This window comes from Podarcis cretensis, assembly GCF_951804945.1.
Source record: "Podarcis cretensis genome assembly, chromosome: 17".
In the NCBI taxonomy this organism is placed as follows: Eukaryota; Metazoa; Chordata; class Lepidosauria; order Squamata; family Lacertidae; genus Podarcis; species Podarcis cretensis.
Window position 1 is genome coordinate 11,559,266 of NC_137187.1, and position 27,786 is coordinate 11,587,051.

Consider the following 27,786-nt stretch of genomic DNA (forward strand, 5'->3'; position numbering starts at 1 on the left):
TGCTGTCCCCAGAAATGCTTGGGTTGGTGCCCACACTTCTGTCCTTTTCCTGCCAAAAATGTTTTTTTTTAAGAACAAAATTGTCAGTCACTGATAACCATTAACTGAATCTATTTTTAGTCTACTTCTGTGATAGCCATCTGCTTTGATGTGTTGAATTGTGTTGATTGGTAGTGACACTGCCAGCATAATTGAAGAGCAGGATGCCAGCAAACATCTAACAAAGCCTGGAAAAACTGAAATGTAACACACCTTTGCACTCGGGGGAGTTCACAGTAGTTGAGGCTTTAGAGACTGGATCTGTCTTTATCAGCTGGTGAGGGAATGCTGTGGGTGCCCAAGTTCGGCACAGTCTCAAACCCGTACTTCTGCCGCAGATGCCCCAACACATACGGATACTGGAGATTTACATTTTACAACAAAACAAACTCAAAAAAACAGCAATGTCATCTTATGAGCCAAGAACTTCTCCAGTGTAGGCCTTATTAAAATATCACTGAAAAAAGAATGCCTGGCATCAATGTGTCTGGATAACACGCCAACACCAAAGAAGAACCAACTGAACAACAGTCTTGAAAATGCTTTATTGAACTGCGTGTCTTATTGTAATGTGCAGGTGTGTTTGAAAAGACTACAGCTTGAAAACTGGTTTTGAAAATCCTCAACAATTAAAAAAAAAATCCCTAGCTGGGTTAAACTCCCAAGATAACCAGAGGGCTGCTGTAAAATTCCCCCTTAGAACATTCTGTTGCAGAGACTAAAAAAAAGAAGAACCAAATCTAGTACTGCATTTTATATAGAAATAACTGGAGTCAGAAACTAAAAACCAGTGGGTGGGGCGTTTTCCCATTTTCGATGAGAATCTGTCCTTTTAAAACCCCACCATCCTGCTCAAGTCTGCAATTTAATTCTAAGATGCTTGCTATGTAGCAGAAGTGGAAAGGGTAGAGAGGGGAGATAGAGATGAAGAAAGTGAGAGAACCAGAGAGAAACATGATTATTGTCTAAGCCTAGTTTAGATTTAATCAGAAGCTGTGTGCAATTTTGTCTTTATAGTCTAACTTTACATTCCCTTCCCCACCACCCCAACCCCCCCAAAACAAAAAAACCCTCCTGTCCCTGCCTTGGGGCTATTATGAAAGTCTATGCACAAAAACACTGTACATTTTTATACATACAGGATTAATAGTATAGGCATGTAGGTGGCATGATTCAATTAAAAAGGCTTTTTACTTTTTTTATACCAGGAAAAAAAATCAAGAAATAATAAATAAAAAGGTGCTAGAATTAGCATTAAGAATGCAGTTGTAATATATTGACAAAAGTTTGGGAAGTCAACCTCCTCAAGCTCTCCTGTTGCTGACAAGTCTCTGCAAACTAGGTAGCAAATACATAAATAACTCAAAAACATATGATTGAGACTGTGAAGGTTTTTAAAACTAAGACAACATAATCCAGGTTAACTTTTGTTTTCTTTTAAGACAATGAGCAAATGAATAATCTACACCTGAATAAAACATGTTTTAACAGTTTGAAAATGGTTTTCTTTTAACAACCACAAAAAGGAAAAAAAAACTTTTAAACAAAGTTGAACAAGTATTTTGATTATAGGGCACACAAAAAGCCCCCTTTGCCAGAAGATTTTGGCAGTGGCCTTACTTTTGTGTCTCCTAGAGATGCATAAAAAGCAGGCTGAAACTCCACGTGGATGTGCGGTGGTTATAGAGAGCAACACAAGGGTCACACCGAGCAAAACGTCACACCCTGGAAACAAGCTGTCCCACTGCAGAGCTTGCATGATGTGCAAACGGCACATGTAATAAAAGTGGTTCAGACATACATTATTCAAAAGCTACTTGATGGCCACACAATGCTAAGTGAGCATTAACTTCTTTGCCTTGTAACCTTTGAATAATGGGAAAGCTTTTGGGGGAGGGAGAGGGAGTCGTTTATAGTTTTACTCCTTGTATTTAAATTTTTTTAAATGACAAGGTCACTAAAACTCATGCACGCTGCAAAAAACCTCATGCAGTAAAGGTAAACCATCCAAGCAGTTTTTATTCATTAATATTCATAAATACACACAGCAGCTTCATTAGAGATTTCATTTTTTTTTCCTCTTCAGTTTGAATGTGGAGTATTAGGAGAACCTTTTTGCATGTCAAAAAGTACAGGGCACAGAGGATTTCCCCTCTGATCTGCAACCTACATTTACCTGCTAGAAGTAAAAATTATTTTTAAGTGGAAATGATTATCATATATATCTTTCTCTCTTCCTTTGAATGTACACAATGTAACAAGAGTGACAGACCTGAAATTACAATCACCAAAACAAACCCAAGATAGTTGTTGTCCACTTTCATTGGCAAATACAGCACAGAGGACATTGTCTGCGAAGTGGGATGTCATCAAAGAGGAGGTGGAGGAGGCTCATTTCCTTTATTACTCTCTTTTAAATTTAGATTTTCTAAAGCAACATCTAAAGGCATAATATCTACACAGCCCATAGCACCAAAATCGGCAACCTCCCCACGCTCGTCCTCATCAGAGGAGGAGCTTTCTTCCCGCATTAAAGTGGACAGCAGAAGCTCTTGAACAAACAGGCTGCGGTCAGCTCGCTCACTCTCCATTGACTGACGCTCTACTTCAGACATCTTGGGATCGTTCAACCTGCACAAGAAGGGGAGACAAAACAGGATATAGCTGAAAATTCTGAGGCTTGGGAACACTGTACACACCAAGTGTCTAATAATCTACAGGATCATGAAAAGACCTGTGGATGTCTTGGGTTCAGAAAAGATGCATCTGATTTATTTCTACACTAGGAAAGAGATGATCAGGGACTGCCAGTGATCACTCCTTGCTTATATCCAATACCCTGAGTCCCTAGCGCCAGCACTCTTAACTGCTCCAGTGCTGCTTCTATGGAACCCATTCAGTTCTCCTGAAAAATTCTCGGTTCACCGCAGGGTAATACAACTTTAGCAAACCTGCATAGTAACTGGAGAGATTACTGCTCTCATAGTTGAATGTATGCTGCACACGCCATTCAACTTTCCCATCTTCTGCTATCAGATAGTTTGCCACCTTGGTACTTTTTGTGTGAAAATGGAACAAAATGGAGGGTTGCTGTGACATTCTGCTACAAAGGGAGGACCCCAGGAACCTATTCAGGAGATGAGATTAAAATCTATTTCCCAGGAATCTTCACGCAGGGATTATTCTGACCCAAAGATGGTACTGGGTATCTTTTAGAATTTATCTGATCAAAAGTATAAAAGTTGCCGAGATGTAAGCAAAGAAGGAGAAGACCTTTTTAAATGAAGGAATCACAACAAACGAGATGTTTAAAACAAGGTTCCTTCTCTATTTTTTTTAAAGAAGGCATTCCCTTAAGATTAAATTGAGGAAGGAAGAATAATCTTACAGAGGAAGCAAGCAAGGCAAAGTTGAAGGGCCAAACTGAAGGGGCCAAGATACTGAGGCCAATATGAGTTAGTGGGAAAGTGGCTTAAGAATTCTCTTTTCAAATTTGTGGCTAAGTTTTTCAAAATATGGCAACTGTGTATATCTGTGTAGATTTGAAAGGCCCATGCCGTGGTACAGTGGTGCCTCGCAAGACGAAATTAATTTGTTCCGCGAGTCTCTTCGTATTGCGGTTTTTTCGTCTTGCGAAGCACGGCTATTAGCGGCTTAGCGGCTTAGCGCTATTAGCGGCTTAGCGGCTTAGAAAAAGGGGAAAAAAGGAAAAAAACTCGCAAGAACTTGCAAGACGTTTCGTCTTGCGAAGCAAGCCCATAGGGAAATTCGTCTTGCGAAGCACCTCAAAAGACGGAAAACTCTTTCGTCTAGCGAGTTTTTCGTCTTGCGAGGCATTCGTCTTGCGGGGCACCACTGTATTTTACTCCACTGGGGTTACCTAAGACTTCTAATGGTACAAAAGCAGGCTGTTGGGAGACATTGTGCAGACAGTGGAAGCTGCTAATCACATGTAGTGGGCACACGAGGCACGCAGATGATGATTAGTCTCAGTTCTACCGGATCTAACTTTCCTTTTAGGCTTTATAAACTATTTCAAAGTTAGCATATAATGTAAATTGTGACAGTAAAAAGTTGGCCATAGCTTGAAACTGACAACACACTCAGTCTCCTTCAGTAAAATAATGTCTTTGGAAGATGTCAGAAGAGATGAAAATGATTTTAAAATAACATATGTAAAATATTTTAATCAGTCTACAATGGAGGGCCATTATTAATTGGTTCCATTTTGTTCTATATTATGAGTTCTCATAGAGATTTTGTTTAAAGAGAATTAAAGAGGAATTAAAGAGAAATATCTGATGAATCCATTACTATCTCGGTATTTCTACTTTACAACAGATACCATTTTTGTAATGTGTAGATTTGAGAATATATGAAGGATTTAATTTGTAATGTATTTTGAATCATAAAAAAATTAAAATATGCCAGCATCTTGGAATTCAGAGTTAAACATAATGAATTGCAGCTACACATAACAGCACTGTATTAAACGGCCCTCAGATTGCTCAGTAATTTTCTTGATTTTTCCAGGAATGCGAATTGCAAGAAAAACTTGTATTCAACGCCTACTTCTAAATTACAGTTTGAGCCACTTTAAAACTCTATCCCCTTCTCTGCCCTTTGCCACTTAAGCCAACAATCTCTTTTTAGTAGATACAAGCAGTAACAGAAAAGGCACAAAAGTTTACGTGTGCTTGGCTGCAGATAATGACTGCTGAAGGAGGTGGCTAAAAAGCAGTTTGTGGGGAGGAGGAAGATGCCATCAAAATACACAAATTTCAAAAGCGGGGCTGAATTCCTGGAGTGATTCAGAACCAATAATTACAATTCCGACCCTCTAGAACGAGTTACCTTGTAAGGAGGAACTGAGAGTTTTGGATAGCCTGCTGACTGTTTTCTGTGTTGGATGTGTTGGTTGTTGCTGTGGATTGTGTTATAGTGGTGGTGACGCCGCTAGTGTTGGCGCGCCTTGTCGCGTTACGTGCAGTCTCCAGTTGTTGCCGTGCCGCCTGTGCATGCTGCCGTTCTAACTGCAGTTGCATCTGCAGTTGCTGCAACTGAGACGCGGAAGGGCCAGAGGAATTGAGCTGTCCCCCTGCAGAACGCCTCACGCCGGACAACTGAGATAAAAGCTCTGCCAATATAAAAAAAGGATTCGGGAAGTAAGAGTGGACTCTAACATAACCACACAGTCCTCTGCCACTACCACCTCACTCTCCCACAGTATCTATTCCATAAGCTTCCCATTTTGTTACTACAGGGTAAAACGGGTGAAGGTATACTCATAGTCCCTAAAATGCAGCCCCAATGATCTCCTACCCTGACACATCATTAGTGTTTTAACAACACAGTAGTACATTCAACAAGCCGTGAAGATACTTTGAAGCGGCTGGAATTATTGCTCAGAGCAGTTCCTTAAAACTCTCTCAGCCAGCTCAAATAGTTCATCATTGCAGCAACTTCTTAAAAATATAAACATCCATGTGGATGTTTAAAGCTCTGATTCACTGAAGACTATTCTAGAGGGAAGAGAGATAAAATCTAACAACAGATATTCCTGCTTTTGGGGGGGGGGGGGGGCGAGGTGGAAGAATTTAAATCATGCAAGTGCACAAAAATACAAAGGGATATGTAAATATTCACAAATCTTACCAGCTATAGGATCCATGGCTTCCCTATTGCTTGGAGAATATGAACTCTGCGAAGATGAAAAACCACCAGTGGAACTGCTAGTAAAGTGCATGTTGGATCTACGTGCGCGAGGGCCACCCAAACCCCGGCCTGGGTGAAACATTCTACGTACATGCCGAACACCACTGGATTCGTCGTAAGCAATGAGTTAAGGGAAGGAAAGTGTCAACACGCAAACAGGAACGCCTTAGCCACTAAGACAATGGACTTGTAAAGAACAGGAGCAAAGCTTCCTTCTTAGTTTAGAGGAGAAATGGCCACAATTCAAGGCTAGCCAGCCCTCCAAGGCCCGTGCACTACACTCACCAGGCATCCATACTGTATGCAAACACACCTCCCCGCCCCAGCTCTTGTTAATGGGAACACACCACTCTCGTGGCCAGCGCTGGGCTGAGAGCCCTAAATCTCTCCTCCCAAGCCTAGGGCTGCAATCATGGCATCTGAAGAGCAGACACAGCAATTTCCCTCCCCATTGCATGACTCGCATGGGAGAAATGGAACACCAGACTTGGTGAAAGGGCCCAATTATTCGACACAATTATGGCCACATAAAGCAGATGCACTGAGTATGCAGACTCTGCTTAGTGTGCCGCTGGCATCCCAAATGTGTTGAATTTGGGGTGCGCTGCTCTGCTAGAGGCATGCTCCAGCTTGCCTGCCCCCAATGCTATAATACAGTGGTTCCCAATTAGCTATGTATCGTGGATTTCTTGTTATTCAAAAGTCAAGCCATGGACGCTCCCTGCTTTGGAAAATTTTGATTATCTCCAAGGTAGTTTTTGTTATGTGAATGGTGCCACTGACCCCCTGGGTGGGTTAGGCAATTCCCAATTGGGAACCACTGCTATTTTGTGTCTTCTCAAGCTTAGCGTGGTGTGAACCAAGCACAACCCCAGTAACTAGCAAGGTCATAAAAAACAGTTACATTTCTATCTTCAGATCCCCTTATCTAAAAAAATCACACTGGGTGTATTAAAAACAATTTTGCACAATATTAGCATTATAGATGCAAAGAGCAGGGCAATGCGCAGCAAATGCCAAATCCAGAGGAAGAACTGTGAGGGGAGAAAGACTTTGTTTGCTATCAGGGGGTGGCTAGTTTCACCCGCGTTGCCCCAGTTCCAGCCCAAGGAACCTTCAGAAGGGAGTTGCTCCCCTGGGCATTATGGGTATGTGTATTCTAATGAGCTGAATACAGTAAAAGATTATCAGTCATGGGGAGTGGGGAGTGTGTATTTGTTAAATCATATACTTTTGCATTAATTGTGATGTTTACCTTATTTTTTTAGTTGTTGCTTTGTTAATAATGTTTTATAGATTGTAATTGTTTCACCGAGGATCTGTAAATTATTCTATATCATCTGTGCTGTATTTGTGATGTTCTGTCATGTTATTGTCATTTATTGTTTGTAAGCCGCTTTGGGATATATCTGAATGAAAAGCGGCATAGAACTATAACAAAGCAAATCAAGAAAATACAGTCTCAGAGGCAACATGCCAACGGAATTACAAGCTACAGGAATGTATTCTTCTGAACTCTTTCTTGGAGCATTCCCAAAGCTTGAGGAGAGGTTACTTGCTCAGACAGAACGTATTTTCTTTCAAATCTTTCCTCAAAAGAAAGGAAAATAAATCCTATCAGTTTATACTAGCCAATAGTGGTGCAATTAACATGAAGTGCTCCAAGCAGAGTATAGCTTATCTAGCTATTCAAAGAAAACTATGTAACACGCTAACAAAAGCACCTATTTCAGAATCAACATGGGTGGCTTTTAGCATAGAAGGCAAAAATTCTTCAGTTGCTTCTTCTTGACTTAGGCAAGGATATTAAATCTCTTGGAGCTCTATGTTCCAGTGTAAGATGAGCTGCAAAGTCATCCGTAACATGATTGGGATCTCCTCCTGGTAATGCTGCACATATCGGACAAATCTGTAATGACAGAAGAAAGAAAGGCCATATGAGCAAGTGTCTTCCAGGCCAAAAAAAAATTGACCAACACACTGAACAGAAACTACTCTCTCATGCTGAGAAAATAGCAGCCCTTGTACAACTCACCCTTCAGTTCATAACGATTCTCAAGACCAGCCTTCCAAATAATCAGGAAGTCAGTGAAAGCCCCCAACCAGATTCATTCACCTGATTGTCACCTGAGCACTGCTCCCCTCCTTGCTGCCAGTACAAACAGGAAGGAGCTGCTATCATACAAACAGGTACAGCCCTGTGCCTTTTATGCTCCTGGACAGGGAAGAGCCAAGATGAGCAACTGTCTTTGGTACTTCATAGTTTCTTCCCATACCACGGCTCTTAAAGCAACTGCTTCTTCTCTGACTCCCCTAGACGTAACACGGAGGACTTTGTGTCTAAAAGAAACCAAAAGAGCAGGCAGCTTCCATGGCACTGCTATGGAGACAGAGTGTGGGCTGGTATATTCTTCCTTGCTAGAGAGGAAGCAGTTCATCAGCTCCACCTAGTTTATCCTGGCAAACTCCAGATGAGGGGGCTTGCTTGGACTGATTCTCTAGCCATCTCTCCCCAACAGAACTGCTTTTTGTCCCTAAAACTCTGCTACCAAGAAAGGGAAGGAAAGAAATATAGGGTCAGTCCAGGCAACTGGGGCACATCCTTCCAAACAGAATTCTGTTTTTTATTTTTTAATAAAAATTTTATTAGGTTTTCACATTTTATACACACACACACAACAAAAACAAAAACAAAACATATATAATTTCATACTCTTACTTTCTTTACCCTCTTTCCTTGACTTCCCCCACCCCCTCTTCATACATCCCAATTCCAATAATTAATTCAGCAAGTTCTTATCTCTCATCTTTAACATATTATTATTATTTTTAAAACTTAACTCTTTTTACTTATCCACATTTAACGTATCCAATTCTCTTATAAACATTAAATCTTTTTTCTAAGGTCGACCTAATTTCTCTCCCACGAATTTCTCCCTTTATATTTTAATTAATTATATGTCATAATGGCCAAATACAAAAATCATAAAATTTTAAAATTCTGTTCTCCCCTCCCTCCCTACCCCGGTTTCCATCCCTTATGTCCACAGAAACAGTTCCTAGCCCGGATTCCTCACATCCGAGGCCTTCAAGTCTCTGTCAGTCTCTCTCCGCCGATTTTGTTGGTAACCCTTTTTGTTGGTCCTCAGGTCTCGAAGGAGTTCAGTCGCGGTCACACCAAGTTTTCTTCCATCCAAAATACTTAAAAGCAGTTGCTGCAAAAGGTCAGCTGCTCTCCCATACTCAAAGAGGAAGTCCCAATCATATTTCTTTATTCTTTTAAGTTCCAGTATTCCAGGTACTCCAGGGACTTCCTCCTTCATCTTTCTCATCTTTCGCAGATTTGTAATCCGAAGATCTTCTTCTTTATTTCCTGACAATATAGGCTTCTGATTGGTATTTTCCTTTTCCGCTCCTTCTTTCCTCTCCACCTGTTCCAAAAATGTCTCTTCTGGTTCAGCTGCAGATTTCTTATTAGTCAAATCCTTTATGCATTCAGCAGAGTTGTTTGTTTTAGAATTCAAGGTCATAAGTTCTTTGTTCATAGCCGTACTCTGCTCTTGCAGGATTCCCACGAGAAAAAACATTTTTTCTATCTCTGCCAGTAATTTTCCCTCTGCAGCCATTGTAATGTCTCTAGTTCCCCCTAGGGGGATTCCAATTACTTGATAGTCCTTTTCCAACAGTCCATTACTTATTGTTTATAGCTACGTTGTTTCCAACCACCTCAGTTCAAATGCAACACTTTTAATTCAGAGAGTTATTAAGTAACAAAGTTCTTAACTTTAACCGCCCGTTTGACAGCTCCTTTGACAGCTGTCAAACTCCTTATTCTTTTTCCTCCGGCTTACGCACAGGACACTCCCGGGTTCGGGGGGGGGGGGTTTACACAAAAGCTTCCAAAATTCCTCACTTTTTCTCCAGCACAAAGACTTCTTCTGTCAAATTCACTGAAGTATCTTTTATCTGACACCAAAAACAATACTCTCCACCTTGGTTCTCCAATCCTTGCTTTAGATCGTTTGTAGGTAGGGGGGGTGCGGACTTCCCTTTAGCACATCCCCCGATTGTACCAAATTCAAAGGTATAAATTTTAAAGTCCAGATTCCAATCTACTCACGGGTTGTTTATTTTACAGTCCGAATTTTGGGGAAAAAGTCAGCGCTCTCTGGCCATGGCTCGCGGCTACGCTCCACTGAAGTAGCGGTCTACTCACAGCACCACGCCGCTCCCCGTACCCTCTCCGTAGCCTTTAAAAAGGCTCTTCGTGGGTCAGGGAAGGCGCTTAAAGGTGCCCGCCGAGTCACCAAGTCCGCAGGCTTCCGCGCCTGCGGTTTCTAAGGGTCCCCGCGTCGCCGGCGTGGTAAGACCCGTCCTCAGCAGAGCCGATTCCCTCCGGAGCTCGGAGGGAATCCGCCATTAATCCGATCGCGCTAACCCGGAAGTCCCAAACAGAATTCTGTATGAGAGAGCTCCATTCTGGAGGTTTGCACTTGCCCCGCCCTCCCACTCCTCTCTAGAAAGGCAGAGAAACAGAAAGCCTAGTAAGCAGCCTTGAAAGCAGAGGATCTTCATTCTGGAGGCAGCACACAGAAGCTGTTTCTCCTTTCCAGGAGATGAGGACAAAAGCAGATCACCTACCACTTATACTAGTATTACAGGACAATACTAAACACAGGGCTGTCTTGTCTGAAAACAATTATTACCCCAGCCAAGAGGTTATTTTCAAGCCAGATAAAAGTACTGAAAGTAGGACTTGTGCAAAAAGCAAACAAAACCACGAAGCAGATGCAACATCAAATATATTTCCCAGATGGATAAATGGGTGTTTACCACGAGTGTCCATTTGTTAAAAGATTTAGTTCTGTTTTAAAGGCATCTGTTCTTTTTTGTGTTTTTAACTGTTTTTAATTATCCTATGTGCAAATTGCCTTGATTCAGTGGTTCAAAAGGCAATACATAAAACAACTGTAATAATAATTAGAAACATGGCACACAGCAGCCACTTTACACAGAAAACAAACGATTACAAAGGGAAGATTTAACAGCACTTGTGTTTCAATAAATATGAGAGATTTGATTTAGCTCAATCATTTTACTAAAGGGACGGGAAACAACTTCAGACATGTCTCCATACTTTTAAACTTGCTGTGTCTTCTTTTGCCATTCTGTTTTCAATAATGAGAAATAAAATGAACACAAAATGCAGACTTATCTGACTATGCAAAAACATGCACTGACACATACGAAGTTTTGCTTCCCAATAATTCTTCCATCCCTTTATGCAGAGTCTCTTTAAACCCAAGTATTTTTATAAATGACAGATAATCCTGTGTGAATTTATCCAGGAGACCAAAACATACAAGACTTCAAAGCTTTTCTGTGCCACACCTATTGGTGCATCAAATCTGATGAATACAATTTTAAATAAATCTATATACAAGTTCTGATTTTGTTAGGCAGTGCTCAGGCACCTTTGCCCCTTCCAGTCTTCTCCTTTGCTGTTACCTGAACTGCCTTTGCTAAGTCACCAGTTTGGAGCACGGGGGGAAAACCTTAAGAGCTGCCTGCAAGCAACCTGCCACATTTGCAGAGACAGAGAGACTTCTAAGTGAATGAGACAGGATTATGGATCCTCTGATTACTTCTGGAATAAGCCTAACCTCCCTACGGCATTGCACAGAAAACTCTCAAGAGCAATGCCTGGGATACCAGGAAGAATGGAGCACTTTGCTAAGCACTATCATCACCATTCAGACTGGTATAGTATTTCACATCTATGAAACATTACTGCCACCCTGTGGAATCAATCCTAACTAAGTTACAGGCTGAATTGTAAGATCAGTAGTGCTGCAAGGTTTAATTGGTAGATTAGTCAATGAAAGCTTGAACTCTGAGTATTAACTGAGCCTTTCAAGAAGGTATACAAACACCTCAACTGCAGAAAGGTGTGCTTGGTTACATATTTGGAACGCCTCGCTATAAGGACAATAATGGAACAGATGTTCTTCGTCCAGTATTTCAAGCCAGCATATGGAGGTTTTGATAATGTGCATATTTAGTTACACATAATCAATTAAAAGGAAAATGATGAATCAGCTGAACATTCTTTAACTGAAAACTAGCAAATTTCAGCACCAAATTTCTTATTTAAACCTGCACTTGGAAGCAAAATTTGTTTTATTCTCCAACCACTAAACTGTCCACAAGCTGATGGACTCAGAATATGCTGATTCAATGACAACACTATATAGGTATTTTTACCTAGGTAAAAGTGAAACTGCACCCTACTAAGCTCAAGCCTGCGATGTTAACAAAAGAACAGGGATCTTACTGTAACCAAAGCATAGAAAATGAGAGAACCAGGTTTCCTCTGATGCCCCCCCTCCCAAAAGAAATCACAACCCAAATATTTTTGAATATTCTCCCATGCATGTTATCCTCTGAAAGCTAGCATATTGCATAGTTAAAGAGTATGAGCTACAAGCTAGCAAGTCTCTGGCTCAAATGAGCTTCATGGGCAGCCTCTGGAAATGCATGGATAGTAATACTGGTCTACCTTAAAGGGTAGTTGTAAGGATTATTGAGATAAAGTACTTGAAGGTCTCTGAACACCCTAAAGATAGATATTTGGCTGAAGAGCCTGCTGTATCAGGCCAGTGGCCCATCTAATCCAGCATCCTGTTCTCACAGTGGCCGAACTCATGCCGAAATCAGCCAGCAGGATTCAAGCACAAGAGCACTCTCCCCTCCTGTGGTTTCCAGAAGCTGATATTCAAAAGCTCTGCTGCCTCCAGCTATGGAGGTAGACCATAGCTATCCTGGCTACTAGCCCTCAATAGCCCTCTGCTCCATGAATTTGCTTGATTCTCTTTTAAAGCATTTTGGTCACACTTTTCCTCCAAGTGTAAATAAGAGGCCTTGCATTCAGAATGGAGAAAGGGCAACTGCATTTGCTCAGATATGGCACAAAGCATTCTCAAGGTAAAGTCTGTATTATTTTCCATGGGAGGATTTTCCATGGGAAGCAGGGCCAGAAGAGAAAACCTGAAAATAAAATTGTCAATGGGGGAAAAAAGACATTGGTAAGTGATCTCCTGCAACTTTTAATATTAAATTAGTATTCATTCATTGTAACTAATTTTCTATTTTAAAAAACCCCCACGATAGGCAAAAATTTCAAGTTATTGTTGGTGTTATTCAGAAGCAAGGCAGACTGTGCTTACCACTTCTGTTGATGTTTCTGCATGTTCTGAAGTAACGTGTTCTTGAAGAGATGTTTCCGTATACCCCATTTTTCCACAATAAGGACAAGTAAAAGACTGTGGCTGCTCTACAGAGAAAGCTTCTCCACCATAGTACAAATCTGGGGGGGAAATAAGATATGTGAGAATTCCATTCATAAAAAATGATCATGGTTACAAATATAGGACACACCAAACTTAGCTCAAACATACAGTCTAATGTACAATTCAATTAAGAAGAGTTGCATCCAACTAATTCACAGTATGTGTGGAACTTCCATGAGTACAACACAACTTTTCCTCTCTTTCTTCCCCCTGCAGCCCCCAAATTTGCTTTGGGTTTGCCCCCAACTCTCCAGAGCAGATTTTGGGGATGCGGAAGTTCTACTGTGTTTACACAAGTTGTTCTGCACACCCAATCGAACACAATTAATCATCTCTCACAATACAGGATTTTCGTTTTGTGTTTTGTTAGCCACATAATCTATTATTATTATTATTATTATTATTATTATTATTATTCAGAATTGAGAAAGAATCTACAAGGCTAATGGCATTTCCCTACACAAAGTAATCCTAATAATACTATGCTTAGAAGTGCTAAGTGTGCTAATATTTTCACACCTGAAAACAAACCAGTGTCAACAACCACTGAGGCATCTTACAGAATAATATACATCATTAGTTCTTTAAACAAGAAAAGCTCAAACACCAGATCCAGTTTTCCTCTGCTGCATTTGTAGCTGGTAGGAGTTTATACACCTGGACTCACAAGAAAGTGGTCACAAAGCTAAGCAACCCCAAACAAATATACAAGCAGAAGCACAAACTGCTGCTCTCCACCACCACAACTGTAGAATGGCAATAAAGCCTTACTTGACATGTGTTTATGCAAGGAAAATGCTATCTCCCCATTGAAAGCAGAAGCATTTTCTTTGTTCCCACAGAAGTCCCACAATGAAATGAATATACCATGAGTAGCAGCAGCAGCAACAGCAGCAGTGCACTTGGCAGACTGGACTCAGCCAGTAGAGCAGGAGAACTGATCCCAGGGTTGTTGGTTATTAAAGATTCCTGCATTGCAGGGGGCTGGACTAGATGACCCTGGTGATCCCTTCCGATTCGACGATAATGAGAGACATAACCTCTACTAGAAATATGTGCTGCCTCCCTGAAAAAACTCCCACCCATTCCCCATGTCTTAACTATGCTGAAGGAATCTGTCAGCACTAACATTAAACTTGGTTACAACTAACCAACAATTCCCTTAAACCAGAATCTGAAACCAAGATTAACATCCACCAAACTGTTTAACTGCAGTCCAGGGGAAAGGTTTACTTCAGGAATGAGACAGGCTGCAGGGACAGAATGCAGGTCCCAGAGGTTGGATTCTGATTTGCTGACCCCTCTTCTCAACAGGGAAGAAATGTTATGACTGCACAATGCAAACATTAAAGCAACACGGAACGCTTGAGGCTGGATAATCCCACTCTCCCCGCAGTGAAAGTTACTCCAATACAAGAAAGGTTGGGTAAAAGATCCAAGTACAGCTATTCATACAATACAAAAAATATCCTTGAATGCTGTTGTACATACCAAGCTATGAAAATTCACAAAGGATGCTTATGTGAACTTGAAGAAGAGCATGAACATCACTCGGGAATACAGACTGCTACCTGGTCCCACAGAAACCAACAGAAATAGGACAGTACTTAAGAAAGCTTGCTCTGCATAGCTCTACTCTAGCACTTAAGCAGATTTTAATGAGGCCACATAAGTGACATTAATACGGTTTTCAAGTGAGTTCTAATGAATATCCCAGAAAACTATATCCATGGCAATAAGCTAACAAGCTCCCTACGCCACCTTGTAGTCAACCAATATTTTCTTAAATGAAAATCTACTGAAGAACCATCACTTTTTGTAACAGAGTGGTACCTCAGGTTACATAGGCTTCAGGTTACATAGGCTTCAGGTTACAGACTCCGCTAACCCAGAAATAGTACCTCGGGTTAAGAACTTTGCTTCAGGATGAGAACAGAAATTGTGCTCTGGCGGCACGGCAGCAGTGGGAGGCCCCATTAGCTAAAGTGGTGCTTCAGGTTAAGAACAGTTTCAGGTTAAGAACGGACCTCCGGAACGAATTAAGTACTTAACCCGAGGTACCACTGTACATGTGTTTCTCACTATAAAAGATTTTAATCTCTTTAGGAGCACGAAGAGTTTTTAAGAGTACACGTAGCCTCCCAATCAGTTTTGGTCTGCAGAGCAAAGCTTTTGGTACCATTACCGCTGTTTCTGTAAACGATGTTCTGGTTTAGCTATTTGCAACAGTCATCCCAGACACTAGCCAGAAACCTCTGGAATCCATGTCCGAATAGGGCAAATCTTAAGTTTCGCACTGCAATCCAGGCATCACAATGTATCTGTAAGACCATAGATAAAGCTAGTGGTGGTTTGTGGTTTTGACGGGTGGGGAGTGGTGTTCTCCTGACAGCAGCACGGTGCTTGCCAGCAGAGCTCCAGGCTGAAGCAGTCAACCCTGCAGGTGAATCCATTTGCTGAGGCACTTAACTGCTGGCTTTGATGGACCTGTTCCATTTTATGCTATTGGTTTTCATTTGATGCTTATTCATATTGTTTTATTTTTCTTTCGCAAGCAGCTCTGAGAACCCATATTTAAAAGTGGGATAGAAGTCTTCTATATTCTAGACCCTACTATCATAATAAAGGTTGTTTCATCAGAGAGAAGGAAATGCAAAGAATCAGTTCTGGGTTGCAGTTATGGGGGAAATTAGCAACATTATTGGTAACGTAGTCCAGCCAGTTCAAACTCGGTACCTCCTCTCTACATTTTAAAGCAACAACTCTTCAGCAACATTAAAACCATTTGTCCTTTATCTGGTAGCGGAAACCTGCCCTGCTGTGGGCCCAGGGATGGAAAGATGGTTTCAAATTTTACAATCAATAACTGGCTCAAAAGGGTTGTACATGCTGCAGTCATGGAAAAAATTGCTCATCAGCGGTGTAAGCTGCAGGAAAATGCAGAGCCTGAGGATTATGCGGATATTTGTTGTAATTTTATTACATATCTCAGAATCGCCCAAGCTCAATATAGTACCCACAAATTATTTATCCGAAAGTAGTTTTAGTATTTTCCCCATTTGTTTACCTTACCCATGACTTACCCCAATTTTTCTTTCTTAGTTAGAATCTGTTAACGTTCTTTCATTATTTTAATCTAAATGTGCATTTATATATATAAAAATGGTGCCATTATTTTCTTTTATATATCCAAGATGTGTACTGTTGTTTTGTTCTTTTCTTTTTAAAAAAACACATGCTTACCCACTGAATTAAAAATAAACAATTTTTTAAAAGGGTTGGTTCATCAAAGAGAAGGAAATGCAAAGAGCCGCCTGTCCCTTTGTGTTTATGAATTGTTCCTGCTCCTCACTCCTGAATCTTCTTTTAAAATGAAATGCAAAGCAGAATGATATGCCAATAATAGCGAGAAAGGCCCAGTATACTCAGGTCTTCCAGTGACACATGTCTGAACAAAATGTAACATGGGAAAAATTATAAGCCACAGTAGACATTAGTCACATTTCACAAAGTGAAACTTGGCCCCCTCATTTTCTGCAAGAAGTCTGGAGCTCCAGAAGTCCTTTTCTACACTACAGCAAACAAACCAGAAAGCAGAACAGGATATGAGCTGGTCTGTAAACAGCAAGTTAGTTCCACTCAGGCCTGATTCATAACTCATCTCTCCCCTTGTGCTTCTGATGCACAGCGCTGCAGAAGCAGCACAGTTCTTCTCAACGCACAGTCCGGCACAATCACACCCCTCTGCTGGTTGTGCATATAGCTACCATCAGTAATCTATGTCCTGTGCAGACTCTTCTATAATAAAAGGCACCATACCAACGATACACTTCCCTGTACTGGCACGGGTTGTGGCGATTTACTATGCATACCATCCTATCCATGAAGGGAGGCAATTACAGATATTCCATGACTGGAACCCTGACATGCAACCACCACCACACTTCCAGGATGAACCCATTTTCTTGAAATAAACACATCTGAGCCTTTAGATTTTCCCTCGACCCCATCTTATCCTTGCAACAAGCTGTGAAGTAGCCAATGAGTTTGATGGTGCAGTGGAAACTTGGACCTGGGTCTCCCCAGTTCCCTGCTTGACACCACACAGGCTCTTTCACAGATCCTCTTCTCCCAAAGATTTCACAGAAAGCCTGGCTGAGAAATGGACAGGCAGAAGGGAGGGAATAAATTGCGGGAAATTTCTGACTGGACTTCCTGCAACTCCACTCGGAGAATAGGGACAGGACAAGCTAAGGGCTGTATGTTGAACCTGGAATACAGCAGACAAACATAATTCATAAGTGGATGAGGAGGAAACACTGTAATGTGTGAATGAAGAAACTGCAGCTCTCCTATTTTTGTCAAACCACCAAACAAGCTTGAGAGGAGGCAGGTAAACCACACTATAAACAAACCTGTACTTGATAGACTTACAACCACATACCCTGGAAGCAGTATTCCGCTAAATATAGGCTCTGGTACTTGTCTGGAGAGCTAATATGCCCCCCCCCATTTGAATACCACTTCAAAACAAAATATTGGCCTCAAAGAAGTCTTATCTCAGGCTGAAGAACGGAGTTTAAAATGCTTCAGACAAGTAAATTTTGATCATAGGTATTAAAAATAACTTTTCAACAATGATAAAGTCATAGAACCTCAAGGTAAGAGAGGTCTATAAAATTAGTAAAAGAGAACCTGCTTACATCACTGGAAGGTATTTTATAGCTACACTCCCATAGCACCATTACAACCCAGGTAGCGGTATGTCCCAAGGAGATACAAGAAATGAGTAAGGTGCACTGAAGCTACAGAGGCTGCCCAAACCTGTAGTATGTCTAGCAAGGCAAAATTACATGGTTTAAGCAAGTGATTATGTTATGTATCAAAGTCAAAAGGTGTAGTGCAGTGGCTACAGCAGTTCTTCCGAGAGAGAGAGGGGGGGAGAGAGAGAGAGAGAGAGAGAACAAGAAACAGTTACAAATTAGACATCTAATTCCATTTTGGTGGTCAAAACATACACCAGCTGAGCCAACACATGTTTTGACCACCAAAATGGAACAACTTGTTGTTTTTGATGGAATGCTGGCCACTTTTACTCTGCTCTGATTACGCTGTGGGCTTTTCATATATATGTTATTGGAATTTAATATTTGAAGTTCTGTACCACTAAAATGAGAATAGCCATATTGCACAGGTTTATATCTTCGGTTTTCTGGGGAAAGGTAGCAATTCATTTTTGAAATTTTTTCTCTCGCTCTCACATCTCCCTACACTTTGAATTCTGTATCTACAATTTGCATTCTACTTCCACTTGCCACACTACTACTTCCTCTTGAAAGGCTAAGGAATTAACTTCACTTGTTTTTCCTTCTAATTCCGGGTTCAACAAAATAGAACAAAACAAAACAAAACACTGATGAACAGCAACAATAAAAAGTAATTAACCTGTATTTGATTATTCATGTTTATGAAAATTCATGTGCTTTTAAAATAATTGAATATCCCTTCCCATCTTCCTGTTTCTTCTTATACACAAAACCCAATTCTAGGCAAGTTGACTCAGAAGTCTCACCTAGTTCGGTTAGGCTTAACTCCCAAGTAAACATCGATTGGATGGGAGGCTAAAAATCATAAAGTGTCAGCAAGGGGCTTAACTTTTTTTAATTCCCTGTGCAGTGCTTGTTTGAATAGTGCTCATATTAAATGCAATCAAAACTAAATGAAGAAAAATAAAAGCAAAACAAAAGAATGAATACATATGCCATCTGAAAAGAGCAAGGTTAGTTTGGGAAACATCCTAAGTTATATAAAAATGACGATATATGTATTGTGACCAAAATAAAAAGCAAGAATAACTTACCAAAATCTACCCTTGTTAGTATGCACTGCATTGGATGGTCAGTTGTATGCCTTGTCGTCGTTGCACCACTTTCATAACAAGATGCACACAGATCGTAATCGTAGCAAATTAAACACTTGTATCTGCGACCTCGAAAATTTCCTTTTAAACATGCATCGCAGCTGACACCTACAAACAAAAAGAAATGGTTATTAACTATACATTATACTATATTTAAATGTAAAATAGTGAACCTAGTAATACCTACAACTTTTAAAATTAATTTAACTCCACTGTTAAGTGTTTCATGTTAGTCACATAGTTTCTATTGGGAAAGAAAGGTGGGCTATAAACTGGATGAACAAACAACAAATTTGGGTGTAGTTATTGCAGTTATGTGAAAGAAACCCATTTGGGTTGCTTAGTGAATATCTTCTTAATTAACCCTGAAAACAAGAACTCAAAGTATGAAAATCGCTGGGTATCATTAACATACTAATTGTAGCACGCTTGAAGAGCTGTGTAGATAAATATCTGTGCTTCCAATGGTAGTCACCTAAAAGTTAATGGTAACTTTGAGTTTAACTATAACTACTATTGTGTCCACTTCAGTTGACTTGCAATGTGTTAATTCAGAAGAATGGTCAATAACAAAATGAAATAATGAGTTTCTAAAAGGAGGAACTTTTCAACAGAAGAATATGGTAGAAGGAAATTTTCAGCTCCAGATCTTTCATCTGACACAACCACACAACCTCTCTATTAGTCCTTGTTACCAAAGTAGCAACAAGTTATTCTTCTGTCAACATTTGTCAGATAAAACACAGAAAAATCATTCATCTTCCCTTTCAAAACACACAGTAACCCACAACAGGTGCAAGTTTAACATTCCAGAGAGCTCCTCGCTCTACAATACAAATTTTCTTCACATTCTGCAATGTTTCTGCAGCCAGGGATTTGAACGCAGACTTTCCAAGGATAATGCTGTTCCTGGAACACTCTGCTGGAGGAAGGGTAAGAAGAATTTCACCAATTTCTTTCACCTACAGCCCTTTGAAAAGCAGCTCTAAAAGAAGAGCATGGGAGATGGTGCTAGGGGGCAAACCTGCAAAAATCACTTTCCCCCACTTTGTCCTTAAGGTGGAGCTACTGCTGGAGCAGAATCCCATCCACCAAACAGAATAAGTTATTCTGTTTGATTTTATATTTGCACAAGAGTATATCCTGATCCGGGGACACAGGGGGGGACGCTGTGGGTTAAACCACAGAACCCAGGACTTGCCGATCAGAAGGTTGGCGGTTCGAATCCTCGTGACGGGGTGAACTGCCATTGCTCAGTCTGTGCTCCTGCCAACCTAGCAGTTCGAAAGCACGTCAAAGTACAAATAGATAAATAGGTACCGCTCTGGCGGGAAGGTAGACAGCATTTCCGTGCGCTGCTCTGGTTTGCCAGAAGCAGCTTAGTCATGCTGGCCACATGACCTGGAAGCTGTATGCCGGCTCCCTCAGCCAATAAAGCGAAATGAGCGCCGCAACCCCAGAGTCGGTCACGACTGGACCTAATGGTCAGGGGTCCCTTTACCTTCTGATCCAACCCAACGTATGCATAATCCTAAAGATAACAATTTGCAAAAAAAACAACAACCCACAACTACAAAGTGTAATAACCTTCCCACTTTTTATTTAGAAGTTTGCATGAATAGGAATCTTATTTATGTATCTGTTAAGAGCCACATAACATTTAACCAACTTTAAAATGTTTCTAGGTATGTTTTAAAATACCTAGTAAAATCATGATCTCAAGCTTCTAATTTATAGTAATTGCACAATTGCCTGTCTGTAATTGCCATGCAAAAGTTCAAAGAGAACTGAACGTTCTCTTTCAGTTACAGATCTAGAGCAAAGATCGTGAGCAGTACCTCGCTTCAATCCATGCCAATCTCTCAAAACCACAACTATTTTTCAGAAGACCTGGCAGCTGGTTCTGTATTTCTACAATGACTCTCACACTTAACTGGCAGACACCAGCTCACAGCCTTCACAAGGGCAGTACTGCCACGGATCACTTACTACAAATCAAGGTACTCAAAATAGTGCTTACAGCAACACTGTAACGTAGACCACACAATTCGGCGGAGAGCAGGGAGCACCGAGGCTGAGAAAATATAGCAACTTGCTATGCAGTGAGCTTGTACCAAGAATGCACCATGCATCTTCGTCTTTCAGACTACCTGGATGAACAACAGTAATAAGGACACCCCCCCCCCAACATTGCCAGCCCTAGTAAATTACTGATAAGTGAAATATGAATGTGCATCAGTGACAATGCAACAGAACTGCTTTCCTAACAAAAATCACACCCACACTTTCAGCCAACAGTCCTCCAACTAAATGGCAGGCCTCAATCAACATACAAGGACTCCATTTATCAGCAATAAAACTACCTCTCTTTGGATTTCCAGAACGCTGACCCAATTTCTAACGTCGTTCTATGACCATGCGCCCTTGAACTTCAGCCGAGGTATTTTCTGTCTCCCCAATCCCCACAAACACTTTTACTTCCCCAACAGATTTAGATTGCCAATAGAAATAGGACAGAACCACTGAAAGCTATGCCACTGGAGGGTAGAAGGATAAAGATAAAAATGGCTCATTCTAATTTTAATTGATGGAACAGACTACTTTCCTAAGATGTTTTCAGCATTATTCAGGCGCTAACGTTTCCGCGTCCAAATTTAAAAGGCTGTTTCTTTTGGTATCATCTAGAAATGTTAAGGTGAACTTAAAGGGGTTTGCTTTCTCATCAAAATGTTATAAGCTTTCTTATAATGAAGGCGTAAATAATGTTTGTATCAAACAACAATATACAACATCACAGTATTTCAATTTTGTAATTAACTGCTCTGGAGCAGTGTTTACTTAATTGGATTCCTTTACAAGAGCACCCCCCCCAAAAAAAGTTGCAGGGCCAGGCTGGGCTCTGACGGTTGATTGGGGCAGCCCTGAAGGAGCCTGGCAACCTTGTGCAGTTTCCGGTGCTCCTTTTGATGCTTTCTTTTCAGAATGGTTAATTGCTTCCATTTTTCAAAGGCCACAAAAGACACCTGAAATAACCCAAGGGAATCAAAACAGCAGCAAAAGTGTGGAAAAACACCACATTGTGCCTTTTGGATTTTATTGTGCTGATGATATACAGTGGTACCTCTGGTTACGTACTTAATTCATTCCGGAGGTCCGTTCTTAATCTGAAACTGTTCTTAACCTGAAGACCACTTTAGCTAATGGGGCCTCCCACTGCCGCCGTGCTGCCGCTGTGCGATTTCTGTTCTCATCCTGAAGCAAAGTTCTTAACCCAAGGTACTATTTCTGGGTTAGCGGAGTCTGTAACCTGAAGTGTATGTAACCTGAGGTACCACTGTACACAATTTATTTTCAGCATTACAACGGGGGTGGGGGTGGCGCCTAGATATTCCATTGTGGCGACTGTAACTCAGGCTTAAAGTGTCATTTGGCGACTGTATCAGAGTTTCTAACACTGATTTACAATTCATAAAGTGGGAATGGCCCAGTTTACACCACTTACACACCTTTCCAGTGCAAGTTCAAGAACCTGATCACTTGTTGCAAGGAAGTTCAAGAGACTCCAGTACCCAAACTACACCAGTCCATGAAGGTGCAAATCCTCTTCTGTTTGAGGGATCAATTTTAAATTGGCAGATTGAGCTAAAGTGTCATTTGTCCAATCGTTCTCGCTTTTTTCGCTGTATTTTCCATAGGCCACTTGAAAATTGCTGAGGTTCTTTGTGGATCTCGTAATAAACCAGGCTAGACTGCTAAGATGAGTCACTTAACTGGCAGGTGTTTAGGGAGAAATCAGTAATCACCAGCAACATACTATGAAGGTCAAGGGCCCCACGCCAGGGCCTTGTTATCTAATTCAATAATCTGGCACTGGTCAAAACAGCCTCAATCTCCACCATCAGAAAAAAAATTAATCAAGCACAGGGCCAAGGTCAAATATTCTTGACTCTTCTGCAGCCTTTCTGTGACCACATGAACAAAGATCGTAGACCACAATTTGAGAATTTCTACTAATTAAACAATGGTAGTCAAATTGTAATAGATGTGGCTGAGAGGGAAGGCTACACTCCTTTATTGGTTGAGACAACTATGGTTGCAATATGCTACTACAGTAGAGATTGAAAAACTATTTTTAGAAGCAAATGTGATTTTTAATAGTACATGGTAGTTTGGGGTTAATAAATTTGTATGTTAAACTTATTACAGTATCTATTAAAATACCTATAAATGATATTTTGGCAATATTAATTTAAGTCAATTAGTTAAAATACATTCATATCAGTGTTCGTAAATGGACACATATGTCTCTCAACAAATTTTTAAAAAAGCTCAACCATTTTTTTGAGGTGTCCTGGTTTTTACTTTTTGAAATGTGGCAAGCCTAGTTATAGGGAAATTTATTTCACACTGACTCAAAAGCATCACATGACACTGCATTAATTAAGCCATCAGGATATGCAACGGTCCCTCCCCCCTTCAACTTCCAGAAGATGAATAAGCAATAAAGGGAGAAAAAATACGTTCTTCAGTCCTAATAAGAGAAATGTTTGATTTGGATGTGCCTTTATGTACAGTAATAGACCACATCTTGGAATTCCACATTTGTTCATGGCAGTTTTCAGAATACAATATAAAAATAAAAAACATCTGCACTTCTCAAAAATAAACCCATGATGACAAGTTCAAGGTACAGGAAATACATCCATGTTCTCATCATTGCCAACAGCTATCATTTTGCGGTTTTCAGGACTTTTGAATTCAGATAGTGATTTTTTCCGACTGTGGCCCCCTTCCAACCTTGTTTCCTTCCTGTGGCCCCCCATGGGTGTAGCCAAGGGGGGCAATTGCCCCCCATAAGTAAAAAGCAATACAAATCAATACAAATCTGAGGTTAGGTTCTGTCCCCCAACATAAGCCTGCCCCCCTAACAAAAATTCTGGCTACACCCATGTCCCCTTCCATCCTACCGGTAGAAAGGTTTATACCTATTTAAATGTTTTGTTTGTAAATAGAACATGTTTTATTTATATTTTTTATAATTTATACAATGTAATTTATTTATATTTTTTATAATTTATACAAAATACAATTACATAAAATGATAGGAACATAATGAAATAGTTAAAGCGGAAAAACATGGAATCATCTTTCTAGTGCAACCCCTGTAATGTAAGAAACTCTGCTAAAGCATCCATGACAGATGGCCATCCAACCTCTGCTTAGAAACCTCCAAGAAAGGAGAGTTCAGAACCTCCCCAAGGAGATCCATCTTCCATGTATTATAAAAAGTAAACAACATTTATTTGAGCACAGTTATTTGACACAGAGGGGGAAACCTACAGATACAATCCAAAAGGCACACAGGGAGTTCTGTATATATGGGAAAATTTTAAAAAGCAAGTGGTCCTCACTGACCTGGTGCAAAAAAATCTTGTCATCCGGAGGAGTCCTGGCTGCCTAGAGAAAACTCTATAGCCCCACACACCTTTACCTGGGAGTAAGGCCCACTGAACTCAGTGAGGCTTTCTTCTGAGTAGACACTTAGGTATTAACTAGATGCAAGTCAGCAGCACCAGACGACCCCATTAAGCTAGGCACTGAATGGGGTGGATTTCACCCTGTGCCTTGAAGAGCCAGGCGGAAGCTGTCAACAGGCCGTGTCCCTTGGCAACACCTGAAAGCCCTGATCTGCCAGGCGCTGGGGTGGATTGCACCTTGCAGAGTCAGGCCTACACTGGTGGCAGCAACAAGCAGCTCAGACTCGCCTGGCCCTACCAATTGCCACCCCACCACCACACATACCTGACCTAGGGGTTCTGGACCGCACATTCTACTGGTCAAAATGGGAGGCTTTGCAATCACTCTCTCCCTCCAGAAACAAACCAGAACTCCTCTAAGAAAACGCATGTGGCAAAAAGGAGCATTAGGCCCTGATGGGCTGCCTCCTTACCCACTTGTAATTGGCCAAGCGGATTGCCAGTCAATCAGATTTTTTAAAAAAGAAATGATTCCCCCCCCTTCACCTCTTACCTCCCTCGGCGATCCTCTAACCTCATGCTGTGGCCCCCATTTACGCGATTTTCACCTGTGGCCCCTCTTGGAATATCCAGGGGGCCCCACGGCCCCTGGTTTGGAAATACTGGTGTAGGGTGCAATTTAGCTAAATTTTTCAAATAGTTTGGAATAAGTTTACAGTTAAGCATAAAAAAACTAAGTGCTGATGCTTACCACAATATTTTTGTAAACACTTCATTTCCTTTGACTAGCCAGAGCCCACAGAATGTACAGTATTTTAATGATAAAGGAGATACCCTCCTGCACAATTAGGAAGTAAAAAGATTTATCACCATTCTTTAAGCATTCTGACATCAAGTTGAGCTGCACAATAAAAAAATAATGCTTTTAGAAAAGCTAAGTTACCCTGTTTAAGTTTTGAATCATATTAATTTGTATACTTTAGTAATTATTTTATCCAAAGAAAGATTCCAACATTCTCTGTAACATGGGGAAAGAGGTTATAACTGTAGATACTGGCAGCCTGATATAAAACAACAAACTGGGAATAGTATGCATCTTTTATCACAGCTATTTCCCCAAACCAAAGAACCCCATACTTCAAAATCTAGTTAAAACTGAAAAGAAACTTGGATCTTACGTCATTTATGCCTGTGGGTAGGTGGGGGACAGATTCTAAATGTACAGATTTACAATTCTGTATTGTTCCAAATATACTAAATACTTCCGCTCTGTTACTCATTATGTTAAAACATTGTAAGTTTGGTTTTGTCTTCATTTTAAATTCACCCAAAGTCCTAATTTCTCCTTAGCTTTTATTAGTGAGATCATTGGACTTCTACACTAAATGTATCTTTAGTATTAAGTATAATTTCAACTTGTATAGGAGCTGACATTATACTTTAGGCCTTACAGATTAACTTTTTACTCCTTAACTACATACTCATTTTATTATAATGTGGCTTCTCTGCCTTCTGCTGTGCTCAAAATTGGTTTTAGAAAATTTTAAATTATATTGGTACAAGGACTGAAAATTAGTTGCAATTTTTTTAGTAGCAGCAGTAATGTTAATAGCAGAGTAATGAAAAACTAATGAATTGTCCTCAGTTCATTGTTGGCTTAATAAGATTAATATTGCATTAGGAACAAAGGACATTTCAATCCATTGTATCTGAAATCATTTCAATGTTTACTAAGCATTGAGAGGTGACTTATGGGGCAAAAAATTATTTATAACTTTATGGGGGTGTTGTTGTTGTTGCTATGTGATGGAAAAACCATATTACATATTTTATCAATGTAGTTTTTTGTAGGTAGGATTCCTGAATGTATGTTTATTGATAATTAAAGTTATCAATAAAAATATGAATTCAAAGAGTCTGTTTATGTGAGACTTCACAGCCTCCTTCACAAGCACCCAATATAATGTCTTGAAATGTTCATTCCTATAATTAATTCAAGAAGGCGTATCACTGAACAATATCCATGGACTGAAAGGCTTGCTGGTGTGCCAGAAAAACACTACAAAACAGATTTCAGTTGTTCTAACTAGGGATGAGGGGAAGTCCTAGCGCAGAAACAACAGGCTGATTTGTATTGAGTAGGGACCTAACACTTTGCTGCCATGAAGAAAAACAGAGAAGTTGCAAGGTAAAAACAGGAAGGGCAAATAAAATAGTTCTGGCAAAAAACAAACACACAGATATGAGTAGCAGAGGAGAAATACAAACAAGCTATGATTCTGAACAGGCTCCAATGAATATAATGTGGTGGAAATAGTTCAATTTTCTCACAATTCTGACACATTTTATATGCTGAAGTCATATATGCAGCAATTTCCCAAGCATGTTTATTCAGAAGTTAAGTCCAACTAATTTCAGTTGGGCTTCCTGTCTATAGCTGTGCAACCTCACTCATTAAAACTACTTTCCAATGCTGAAGACAAGGAAACAATATAATCAAGAGCAATTATCAGCTTTATCCTCAGATAAATACCTTAGGAGCGACCATCTCTTACTGGTTTCTGACCCAATTTCTTATAGTTCAGCTGGTACAAAAGCAAAAAGAGCTTTCCTGTTGGGCATTTTAACATGCAGGCTGCAGTACTATGAACACTTATTAGGGAGCAACAATGGGGCTCATTCCAAATATGCACAGGACTTCACTGGGCATGTAATTTACTAGGTGAACTAGACTATATTTTTTAAAAAATCAATGAAGATATAGGACTTCACCTTAAAATCCTTACCTATGAATAAGACTGAACAAAAATATTTCTCCCATGGAAGTCTGCTTGATTTGCCCATGATCATGGTATCATGCACCAAGGTTTTATGTCCATTTGAACTATGACGACATTCAATTTAAGGGAACTGTATTTCTAAAAAGGCTTCTAAATGGCAACCTAGTCTTCCATTCAAAGTACAGTGGTACCTCGGGTTACATATGCTTCAGGTTACAGACTCCGCTAACTCAGAAATATTACCTCAGGTTAAGAACTTTACTTCAGGATGAGAACAGAAATCGCGCGGCAGCAGCATGAGGCCCCATTAGCTAAAGTGGTGCTTCAGGTTAAGAACAGTTTCAGGTTAAGAAAGGACCTTCAGAACGAATTACGTTCTTAACCCGAGGTACCACTGTAGACACAAAAAGTACAACAGGGAAAACTGGGCAACACTGTAGCATTAGTTACCCCAACTGATGAAAACACTAACTATGAGTGTGGTGTAGAGAAAGGTTAGAATGTCA

General features: G+C 40.4%; 1 protein-coding gene across 2 annotated transcripts in view; it reads right to left on the minus strand.

Moving 5' to 3' along the window:
* Positions 1-2,040: 2,040 nt before the first annotated feature.
* The window catches only part of KCMF1 (potassium channel modulatory factor 1), a 45,197-nt gene continuing 19,451 nt past the window's right edge, over positions 2,041-27,786 (minus strand). For both annotated transcript variants that reach the window (XM_079959667.1, XM_079959668.1), the window contains exons 2-7: positions 18,964-19,131; positions 12,981-13,120; positions 7,562-7,663; positions 5,695-5,869; positions 4,894-5,176; positions 2,041-2,670 (exon numbers count right to left, since the gene is read on the minus strand). In XM_079959667.1, coding sequence (XP_079815793.1) covers positions 2,409-2,670; positions 4,894-5,176; positions 5,695-5,869; positions 7,562-7,663; positions 12,981-13,120; positions 18,964-19,131 — 1,130 coding nt within the window. In that variant the 3' untranslated portion in view covers positions 2,041-2,408. The remainder of the gene's footprint in view (positions 2,671-4,893; positions 5,177-5,694; positions 5,870-7,561; positions 7,664-12,980; positions 13,121-18,963; positions 19,132-27,786) is intronic.